Genomic DNA, 12,142 nt, shown 5'->3' on the forward strand with positions numbered 1-12,142 from the left:
CCGCCGAGGATCTCGCGGTAACGCGAGATCAAAGATGGCCGCCGTTCGCGCGCAAATTTTGCTGCTCGGTCCGCAATCGCGGTCAGTAATAACTGGTCTCGGCTCTTACGTCCCTCTTGTAACACACCCTGCACTTTTCTGAGGGGTTTACTTATTGGGATTTGATGGAATCCTGAAGCAGAAGTGACCTGCCTCCATTCTTCTGCTAGCCTCCACTGATGGTCCCCCTCTGTGGCACTCAAGCAACCCAGAAATGAGTTGAAACTTAAAAGAAAGAAATGTGCATTTCAGCTCACCATTTGCCTTTTTAAAAATTACAAAGGCGTTGTGGATTGCCGTCTACATTATATATATATATGCCCACTTTTTTATACCGTGCCCTGGTCTTTCGCATGATTAAATACGGCTGCATCAGTTGATCGGACAGGTCAACTCCCCCCCATATGCCGATTATAATGCTGTATGCAGACTGGCACCCGTTTCAATTCCTCTCTGCCACTTACTACGACCCTGCGAGTGCTTTCACCATGGATGGTAGTTAGAATGAAAACCTCCTTTTTATCTCGGTACTTGAGTACCAGCAGTTCATTCTGGCAGAGAGATGCTGTTTTGCCCCCCACCCCCTCCCCTTTTAATTTTTTTTCCTGCTAGAGCCTTTGGGAAACCAGTGCGACTCTTCCTGATCCTGGTCTTGAAGCAGTACAGCATTTTTAAAAGTGGGATGCTTTTATAAAAATGATCAATATATAAATGATAACCTTTGTTGAGTAAGGGCGTTAAGTCCCAGACAATTTCCCCACGTGTCCCTACTATATATGGGCAACCTGGGGGGATGGAAGGTGTACACATAGCCACTGCCACTTTCACATAATTTATAAAATTTGATCCCATATCGGAATCTGTTGGATGGGATGTACTGTTTAAATCCCAGTCTTCCCTTCTACTTCATGAGGGACTCCTCAATCGAAATGTGTTTTTTGGGGGTGTAAATAGTGGCAAGTTTATCGTTAAAGTGGGAAATTAGAGGACGTATTTTATATACAAGATCATACTGTGGATGACCTTTTGGGGGGCATTTCGTATTGTCACTAAAGTGCATAAATCGCAGTATGTCCTCATATCTGTCCCTAGTCATTGTCTGGGGAAAAATGGGGGTATTACAAATAGGATTTTTAGACCAATACATCCTAATTGTGGGCTTTTTAATTATCCCAATTAGCATTGTCAGTGCCCAGAATTGTTTAATTTCTGGAACACTGGTTTGGTTCCATCTCTCTTTCCTGGCGATAAGAGAGTTATGATTGCGTGCAAGATACTGCTACACATACAGATTAGTCTGGGTGACTATCTCCCCAAAAATCTTATCCCCCAAACAGCTGCATACAATCCAGTGCATTATAGCCAGACAGGTTGGCCTGTATGCCAGGATTGGCAGTGAACTCTGGGATGTCTGGTGAAAAATTATTAGGGGGTACCCAGTCATCTGCGCCATGTAAAGCATTAGGGGAATCGGCGATTTCCCCTGATGGTCCTGCAATTTCTGGCACATAGTTTCTGTCCTCTGCATCACTCTCTGGGACAGTGTCGGTCACCTCTGAGTTGGCCGCTAACAGGGCATAAGCCTCCTCTGCGCTATAATTTCTAAACATTGTCTACTACGGTAATAGACTTTAACTAAATAACAAAACTTAAATGTATTTATATTTTATTTTATTTTTTACACCTAACTAGCTGATCACTAAATTCCCTAATTCCTACTAAATTCCACCCACCCGACTAACTAGATCACAAATTAAAGGACCACTCTAGGCACCCAGACCACTTCAGCTTAATGAAGTGGTCTGGGTGCCAGGTCCAGCTAGGGTTAACTAATTGTTTTATAAACATAGCAGTTTCAGAGAAACTGCTATGTTTATCAATTAGTTAAGCCTTCCCTCTAATCCTCTAGTGGCTGTCTCACTGACAGCCACTAGAGGCGCTTGCGTGATTCTCACTGTGAAAATCACAGTGAGAGCACGCAAGCGTCCATAGGAAAGCATTATGAATGCTTTCCTATGTGACCGGCTGAATGCGCGCGCAGCTCTTGCTGCGCGTGCGCATTCAGCCGACGGGGAGGAACGGAGGCGGAGAGGAGGAGGAGAGCTCCCCGCCCAGCGCTGGAAAAAGGTAAGTTTTAACCCTTTTCCCCTTTCCAGAGCCGGGCGGGAGGGGGTCCCTGAGGGTGGGGGCACCCTCAGGGCACTCTAGTGCCAGGAAAACGAGTATGCTTTCCTGGCACTAGAGTGGTCCTTTAATAAAAAAAAAAATATTAAAATGTAACTCCTTAGGGTTAAAAAAAAATTACCGTATATACTCGAGTATAAGCCGACCCGAATATAAGCCGAGGCCCCTAATTTTATCCAAAAAAACTGGGAAAACTTATTGACTCGAGTATAAGACTAGGGTGGGAAATGCAGCAGCTACTGGTAAATTTCTAAATAAAATTAGATCCTAAAAAAAATATATTAATTGAATATTTATTTACAGTGTGTGTATAATGAATGCAGTGTGTGCGTATGTGTGTGTGTATGAGTGCAGCGTGTGTGTATGAGTGCAGCGTGTGTGTATGAGTGCAGCGTGTGTGTGTATGAATGCAGTGTGTGTGTGTATGAATGCGTGAATGCAGTGTGTGCAGGGCCGGTGCAAGGATATTTGCCGCCGTAGGCAAAAACATTTTTGCCGCCCCCTCCCCCCCCATATGTCCTGACTTCCCCTCCTCCTCCCTCAGTGGTCCTTACCTCCCCACCCCCGTGTTCCTTCACCCCCCCCCCCAGTGGTCCTGACTCACCCCTCCCCTAGTGGTCCTTACCCTCCCCTCCCCTAGTGGTCCTTACCCTCCCCTCCCCTAGTGGTCCTTACTTCCCCCTCCCCTCCCATAGTGGTCCTTATCCCACCCCCTCCCTCTCATAGTGGTCCTTATCCCCCTTCTCCCTCCCATAGTGTTCCTTATCCCCCCCCATCCCTCCCATAGTGGTCCATATACCCCCCCCCCTCCCTCCCATAGTGGTCCTTATACCCCCCTCCCTCCCATAGTGGTCCTTATCCCACCCCCTCCCATAGTGGTCCTTATACCCCCCCTCCCTCCCATAGTGGTCCTTATACCCCCTCCCTCCAATAGTGGTCCTTATCCCCCCCCCCCTCCCTCCCATAGTGGTCCTTATCCCCCTTTTTTTTGTTATTAATTTTTTTTATTATTATTATTATTTTTTTATTATTTTTTATTTTATTTATATATTTTTTTTTTTTCGTCCCCCCTCCCTGCTTGATATATGGCAGGGAGGGGGGCTCCTTCCCTGGTGGTCCAGTGGCAGTTCAGTGTGGGGGAGAGGGGGGCTGGCAGAGCTGTAACTTACCTGTTCTGCAGCTCCTGTCAGCTCTCTCCTCCTCTGCGCCGTCCGTGCAGCTCCTTCTATCAGCTCACACTGTAAGTCTCGCGAGAGCCGCGGCTCTCGCGAGACTTACACTGGGAGCTGACCGAGGTGCTGAACGGACGGCGCAGAGGAGGAGAGAGCTGACAGGAGCTGCAGAACAGGTAAGTACAGCTCTGCCAGCCCCCCTCTCCCCCGGTCTGTATTATGGCAATGCAAATTGCCATAATACAGACAGTGACTCGAGTATAAGCCGAGTTGGGGTTTTTCAGCCCAAAAAATGGGCTGAAAAACTCGGCTTATACTCGAGTATATACGGTAACCCTTGAAGGTGAAAAAAAAACTAACACTAGATCACAGTAAAGTACTGTGACCTGGAAATTGATCAGCAGGGAAAGGGTTAATTTTTAAAAAAAATTTATTTAAGTACATGGAACCTTTAAGGACAGTTTAATTCACTTCAGAGACACAATTTAGCAACAATCTGTCTCTCTCCACTTCAAAAACCCACAAGAGGTGGAGGGAGGCGGTTTAAGATATCCCAGCAGCGTGATTGATCACGTGCGCTGGGACATCGCAATTAGCTGTTGTTAGTCTGCCCCTGAGTCGGAGGCACCCAGCAACAGCGTTAACCCCGTGATCGCTGGCACCGCGGCATCGGGGGTTAGTTTTAACGCATGACGGACCGGGTCCGTCACCCGGCATTAAGGGGTTAAAAGACAGGCAGTGTTTACATTACAGCCTAGGGATACCTCCAGTGACCACTCCTCATATTGCCGCTTGAGGTGCTTCCTGGGTCAGTGCTGCACAGTGTACAGCACTGACGTTCAGCGTCTCCACGCTCTGCATGGAGACGCTGAACTTTCACCATGGAGATGCATTGATTCAATGCATATCTATGAGGAGATTCTGATTGGCCAGGACCGCTTTGGCTCCGGCCCCCACTTCCTTGGCTGAGATCATGTTTAAATTACAGCCTAGGGACATCTCCAGTGATGATCTCAAACATTCCAATGCTTTCCTATGGGAAAGCATTTAGATTGTCTGAGATCATCAATACTCTATGTCAGCCAAGGACGTGGATCGGGGTGAGGCCAGATATAAGGCGCCTCAAGGGTCAACCACCTAAATGCTGGTTGTAGAACTATAGTATCTCTATAGAGCCCTTTAAAAAAGTGTGTGTATATATGTATTTATTTATTTTGTATGTATGTGTATAAGTATACTATAAGTTCATTTACAGTTTTAAGAAGAAATAAATTAAATCCATCAAATCCTCTATAATCCAGTTCCAGGACATGCTTCTCTGCCACTTCTAAGATTATCAGTACTTGACCAATCAATGTTTCTCATTTGAGGATGAGAGCACTAGCCTACGCTGCATGCACGGCAATTGCCACACTGCGCCAATTCGATGCTTCTCTATGAGAAAAAAACGCGTTGGACATCATTCTACTTTGCCTGATGATGCTGAGTGTGAAGACCTTTTTAAGTTATGGTTGCTTTAAAAATGATAAGCGATTTCACTTGTCATAGTGTCTTACTGATTTTGTTTTATCTTTCCTTTCTATATTTGTGACTGGGGAAGATGACAGCCTTTAATAGCCGAGGGAAGTTGAAAAGTGCATCTTAATACAGAAGGGAATAGGGATCATGAGATAGAAGCATTTTGGAAGCCCTTACAAGTTGTTGTTTAGCCCAGACATTCTGCTAAGCTAGAGACCTGGCATCGCTTGAATAGCGAGAGTGCAGAACAGTCTGCACAGTGTTGTCATTGAATGCCCCGGGCACGTTGGGAGAAATGCTGTTCTGCTGAAGAAAAAACAGCTTAGCTGTTTAATTAGCCAGCACATCACAAAGCTTTGCTGTGAATGCTGCCAATTGTACCTCTAAAGAATGAGTTGCCTCATTAACTCTTCGTATACCAGAAGAACAAGTGATGGCTTTTTTACTTCACCGATGCTCCGAGTTAAATGTTCACGTAACTAAATTGGATAATTCTACCAAATGCTGTTACAATTCATTATAAGCATTGGTACACTAATATAAACTTTAATTAAGCTGCATTACATGGCATACTACTTTATTTGTGTGGCTTATTTGTTTTCAGACAGCCAACGAAAAGAACAAAAAATGTAAATGGTGTCTCTTTTTAAGGCACAGTATCACACTGTTCAGAAGAGAACATGTTTTTTTCTTTTTCTTTTTTGGTTTGTTGCTTTTTTCATTCTTTCGAATAAAGCCCTGTTGAATAAAGCCTTTGATAAAATGGAATGCATCATACAGTATTTATTTTTCAGCCTTTCCATTTGATGCGGCTGAATGTTAAGTATGGAAAGAATCAAATAATAAGTTTTTTCATAAAACACTGCTTCTTTCTAATTTTTCTCTGAAACATCTGTTTGATCCTCCACACCTGTCCATCATCTTGGACGTTCTTCTTTCAAAGAATGTTATTTCTGAGTTTCTATAATATTATAGTTTTAAAGTTGGTTTGTGATTGAATTTTACAGAAGTTGAAAAATGGGATGAAAATATCCATGAAAAGTCTGGAGATGAGACTAAGGCAGAACAGCGGTATTATTTTGAGAACTTAAAAATATCGATCCCACAGATCAAGCTGAGCGTGTTCACCTCAAATAAGCTTCCACCTGATCTCAAGGTAAAAACCAAAACAAAAACAACCGATGTTGGCCGTTACATAATCTTTCTCTTTGTACACTTTGTTTATTACAAAAAGGAAGTTTGGAAAGAATCTTGCTGCACTGACATAGTCATGTTTATTTCACCATTAAAAGAAGTGCTCTGAAACTTATCCTGATTAAGGCAACCTCTACCAAAGATCTCTATACTCCTGAATGTTCTAGAGCTGTGTTGACTAAACTTGGCTCTGAAGACATTATTTATCCAGCAATATCTTGGATGCCAAACTTAGCACCAGGAAATCCATACCTGAACTCTAGAAGAAATCTTCCCCTTCTGCAACTGGGTCTGGCAAGCATATTTCTTTATAAAGGATAAAATAATCTGTATGTAGCTTTGAAAAAGCTATGGAACAGTCAGATCTAGGGTTCCCTTCCCCAACACCTCCCCACTCTCCCCCCTCCCCCCCCCCCCCCCCCATAATTTAAATCTGTGATCTGCCTTACTCAGCACTACAAAAGCAGCACCATTTTGGCAGGTCCAAATCAAATTTTAATATGCATTACTAGAATTATGAATGCAAATGTGGAAAAAATAATCTAATACAGCCAAAAATGTTCCTTGCTTGTTCTAGGCTTTGAAGAGTACACTGGGATTTCCGCTAATCAAATTTGAAGATGCTGTGATTGATCTTGACCCTTTTACAAGAGTTCATCCATATGAGACCCGGGAATTTATTATAAATGATATCCTTAAACATTTCCAGGAGGTTTGTGTAAAAAAAAAAAAGACTTTCTATAACTTCTTCAAAGTGATATCTTTGTGTTTTTCACATGCTGATTCCTGCTTCTATACCATAGAATGTGTTATTAACAGGAAAGCGGAACATATAGCATAATTAACATGCTATCAAATATTGCAGAACCACATGAGCGATGAATGAGTGTAAGAGATTGGACCGCTAATGGATGTTACATATCACATCCAGTATTTCAGACGGTTTATAACCAGAGCTCGGGTGGTGAAGTTGTGATGTAATTCCAGTAAAATACAAGTTTAGCAGGCTAAGATTGCCACAAGGCATATGTATGTATATGTGTTTGTAGTATCAGTTAGTTAATAACACGTAGCTAAGATACTGTCATCACTGTACTGACCAGGTGCAGGAATGTAAGAACTGGAATTACGCGTCCCTCTCCTTTGTATCAGATGAGCCACGTGGTTAGACCGGATGGATGAGTTTAGACTCTATTCATTAAATAGGTTAAGGGTATGTGTGGGTGTAGTTAATTGTGGGAGGAGCTACAGTGCTATATAAGGAATGTACTCTATGTATTCAGTACTCAGACTTTGCTGTATTTTGGTGACGCTAGTCCCTCTGAGTCCCGATCGGTGATCCAATAAAGAATCTCTTCCTTCCTGAAGAAACCTGTGTCCATCTCTCTGTGCTTGGCTTCCGTCAGTTTCTCCGGTATCATTTGGTGCATTGGCCGGGAAGCTCATCGTTCAACGGTAGCTGAGAGGCAGAGGCGTGAGACGGTCTATCTTTGCCCACGTTCTCTACGGCTGCACCCCTGAACTTCTGCGTGGACCTCCCTTCGTCTCGGCGCCACTGGTCTGTTGTCCAGGAGATCATCGGCCTCTACGTGAGAAGTGCTGGGGTGTCCCCGTCGATGAGTGTGAACTCAGGTTCAGGAACGAGGAGGTAAGATAACTGCTGTTTTAGACGGCAGGACCCGCTAGGGGTATACCGATTGTGCGGTAGGCCCAAAGGGGTTTTTGAATCTGTATCTGCCCCCTCTGTCGGAGGGAAGGAGCGAAGGCGCACCGCTCAATCGAACGCTCTTTAGTCAGACCGTTTGATTTGGTTAGTCAGGCGGGGTCCTGGTGTAAATAGCCCTAGCCGGACACCGGTGTCTTGTCTAGACTAGCGTTCTAGGGTGTATATTACGTTCGCTAGGTCGGAGGGACCGGGAGACTAAGCGGCGCCTGTGTAAATTCGGTTCGCTAGTTCTCATCCTATCTGGGCTAAGTGGGAAGGCGTGTAAATTTGGAACCCACTAGACTTTTGATAGTGCGACTAAGAGGCGCCTGTGTAAATTCGGTTCTCTAGCTCGCTATATATGTGGTGATTGGGCAGTGTGGCTAACCAAAACGGGTGTATATAGTTTTAGGTAGTCCATTCAAGGTACTGGCCAATAGTTTAGTTGGGAATTGTAAATGTGTTAACGATTGTTTTAGTAAAGTGTATATCTTGTTAGATAGCGCGAGCTCAGCCGTCTAGCGAGAGTGTTAATAGTGTGTTGCTGTATTATAGTGCACGGTACCATAACCCTGTATATTTACTGACATTATATAATAAGTACTAATCATTGTCGTCCATTGCATGTTTAACACCATAACCACTAATAATTGTATTGTGACCTTAACTTGTGCTTTGACCTATGCTAACCGTACTGTAACCGCTATTTGTAAAAGACGATGTTACTGGGGTGTGTTATAGACGGGTAATTCGTATATAGAGAATTATAGCGTGGGTGACTGTGTAGTTACGCCAAAGGGCATAATATTGATTATATAGTGACTGGTGTAGCAGCTGTGTGTGTACGGGAATTCCCTGAGTGTTTATTGTTATTGTGTACGTTTCACTTGATAACCGTACCACGTGGTGCTGTTGCCAGAGGAAACGGGTGTGACTGTTGAATAGTACGCGTGTATAGTATTCGTTGTCGACGACGTTCCATTGTTAAGTATGGGTGCGTCGCAGTCAACGATTCCGGATCCCTTAGGATGTATGGTTAAGAATTTTAAAAAGGGATTCAAAGTTTGTGATTTTGGGGTAAAGATGTCTCCTGTACGTTTGGTCACTTTGTGTACTAGGGAGTGGCCTACTTTGGTTGCGGCATGGCCGCCACGTGGCAGTTTGGATCCAACTCTGGTACAGCGCTTACACGTGGCTGTATCGGGTAGGCCTGAACTTTACGGCCAGTTTCCTTATATTGACTGTTGGAGACAGGCCGTAAATGACTCGCCAAAATGGCTCCAGACATGCCACGAGGAGCAGTGTCGCCTCATGGTAGCTAGGACTTGCTTGTCCACTAGGACTGGTGTTAGGCCCATTTTGGACACGCCCCCTGAGTCCGAGATCCCTTTGCCGCCCCCTTACTTTCCGTTAAGAAGAAGTGACGCAAACGCAGGAAGTCCTGCACCCCTCCCCTCATTACCCTCATCCACTTCCGCTTCCTCCTCCAGTACAGGATCCACCCCCCCTCGTACTAAATCTCCCCTTCCGGAACCAGAATCCACCCCCATTAGAAACGAATATCCTGATTTGGCGCCACTTCAGACTTCCGGTCAAGCTTCATCTAGCTCGGCTCGAAGTGTTTTATTTACGACCTTTTCCCAAAACCGACCTCCCACATCCCCATACCCTATCTCTCCCCGACCGGAACCCATGACTGACGCCTCTCTACGTAGCCCCATCCAAACCCGACAGTTGACTGGTGCCCAACAATTAAAGCACTATCAGATGCCTCTTCGCTTAAATCCCGGGTCAGCTTATATCGATGCCGCAGGTCAAATGGCACACGCTGACCCTGTCTTCGTATATGTCCCTTTCACCACTACCGACCTTTTAAACTGGAAGACCCATAATTCCTCGTATACTGAGAAACCACAAGCCATGACTGATCTGTTCACCTCAATAGTACAGACACATAATCCGACATGGGCTGATTGCCAGCAGTTACTAATGACTTTATTTAACAATGAGGAAAGGACAAGAATAAATCAAGCAGCCATTAAAGCATTAGAGGATAGAGCCCGTGCTTTGAACCAAGCTAATCCAGCAGCATGGGCCGCAACACATTATCCCAACACTGATCCCGATTGGAACGTAAATGGTGCTGATATGGTTCAACTCAGAGCCTATAGAGACGCTATAATTGCTGGCATGAAAGCCGGAGGAAAGAAAGCCATTAACATGTCGAAGACAGTTGAGGTGATCCAGAAAAGCGATGAAGCGCCCAGTGTCTTTTATGACCGATTATTGGAGGCATACCGCTTGTATACCCCCTTTAATCCGGAAGACGCAGACAATTCCCGAATGGTTAACTCCGCCTTTGTCGGCCAAGCATACGGAGATATTAAGCGCAAGCTACAAAAGTTAGAAGGGTTTGCAGGTATGTCCATCACCCAACTAATGGAGGTAGCAAATAAGGTCTATATGAACAGGGATACAGAAAGTAAGAAAGAGGAGGAGCGCAAGATGCGTAAAAAGGCTGATATGCTAGCGGTAGCGATCGCAGGCGTAGATAAACGGGGCCCAGATAGAGGCAATAATAGATGGAGTAGGGAGCCTTTGAGTAGGGATCAATGCGCGTATTGCAAGGAAGAAGGGCATTGGAGGAACGAATGTCCGCAAAGAGAGCAGTACGAGAGAGACCAACCCAGGGCAGGCTACGGAAACTTTAGAGGTAGAGCGAGAGGTAGAGGAGGCCCCGGAGGGAGTAATGGTTATAGAGGGAGTAATGGGAACAGAGGAAGTGTTAGGGAAGACAGGTATATTCCAGCAGCGCAAAGGTCCCGCGATAGAGAAGGTAGGGACTTCGTAGGATTGGCTGACACGGTCATGGAGGACTATTGATACCGACCGGGCTCCATCCCCCTTGGTCGAGCGGAGCCTATGGTCGATGTATCAATAGGGGGGAAAAGGAGTGCGTTCATGATCGACACTGGTGCTGAACATTCAGTGGTGACTAATCTAGTTGCTCCTCCATCTGGAAGGACTATTACTGTGATAGGAGCAACTGGAAGAAGTGCTGAAAAACCGGTTCTTAAAAGTCGACTCTGTACATTGGGAGGCCACGTAGTAAAACACCAATTCCTTTATATGCCTGAATGTCCAGTCCAATTGCTGGGACGTGATATGCTATCCAAATTACAAGCGCAGATTACGTTCCTACCAGATGGAACAACATCTTTAAAGTTTAATGGACCTTCAGGTATTATGACTTTATCCGTACCAAAGGAAGAAGAGTGGCGACTTTATACAGTGTTGACTAGCCAAAACCCTAGGAGTGATGAGACATTGTTTAACATACCAGGAGTTTGGGCAGAGAACAACCCACCAGGACTGGCCCGCAATATTCCACCAATAAAAATTGAACTGAAACATGGGGTTTATCCAGTGAGCCTAAGACAATATCACATTCCGCAGAAGGCTAAGAAGAACATCCAATCCTATCTGGATAAGTTCATACGGTATGGTATCCTAAAATTCTGTACTTCCCCCTGGAACACCCCATTGCTGCCTGTTCAAAAGCCCGGCACAGATGAGTATCGACCTGTGCAGGACTTAAGAGCAGTCAATGATGCGGTTGTTAGCATACATCCAGTTGTACCCAATCCATATAACCTGCTTGCTTTAATTCCGGGCGGGGCTACTTACTTCACAGTCTTAGATCTCAAAGATGCCTTCTTTTGCCTCCGAATTGCCGCAGAAAGTCAATGTATTTTTGCTTTCCAATGGGAGAACGCTGTAACGGGCTCAAAACGCCAAATGACTTGGACAAGACTGCCCCAAGGGTTTAAAAATTCACCTACCCTATTTGGTTCAGCCCTAAGTCAAGATCTATTGGATTTCGAGTCCATCCCAGGAGAGTGTGTATTGTTACAATATGTAGATGACTTGTTGATAGCAGCAGTTACAAAAGAAATCTGTCAGCAAGCAACGCACGATCTACTACACATTCTCTGGAAGGCAGGATACAAGGTGTCTAGAAAGAAGGCTCAGTTGTGTTTGCCAACTGTCAAGTATCTAGGATTCCATATCTCTGAAGGTCAAAGAATTATGGGGCCAGAGAGAAAAGAAGCTGTCTGCCAAATACCAATACCCAAGAATAGAAGACAAGTGCGAGAATTCTTGGGGGCAGCAGGCTTCTGTAGGATATGGATTCCCAGCTATGCGATACTAGCAAAACCTCTGTACGCAGCTATCAAAGGTACAGAGCACGACCCCTTCTTATGGACCCAAGAACAGCAAACGGCATTTGAAGATGTGAAGAAGGCTTTGATGAGTGCCCCAGCATTAG

The 12,142-nt window shown here is 44.9% G+C and overlaps 1 protein-coding gene across 2 annotated transcripts in view; it reads left to right on the forward strand.

Annotated features, from left to right (window-relative positions):
* VPS13D (vacuolar protein sorting 13 homolog D) overlaps positions 1–12,142 on the forward strand; it is a 265,784-nt gene that overhangs the window by 151,833 nt on the left and 101,809 nt on the right. For both annotated transcript variants that reach the window (XM_063436103.1, XM_063436104.1), the window contains 2 exons: positions 5,921–6,069; positions 6,685–6,819. In XM_063436103.1, coding sequence (XP_063292173.1) covers positions 5,921–6,069; positions 6,685–6,819 — 284 coding nt within the window. The remainder of the gene's footprint in view (positions 1–5,920; positions 6,070–6,684; positions 6,820–12,142) is intronic.

This window comes from Pelobates fuscus, chromosome 11 (genome assembly GCF_036172605.1).
Source record: "Pelobates fuscus isolate aPelFus1 chromosome 11, aPelFus1.pri, whole genome shotgun sequence".
In the NCBI taxonomy this organism is placed as follows: Eukaryota; Metazoa; Chordata; class Amphibia; order Anura; family Pelobatidae; genus Pelobates; species Pelobates fuscus.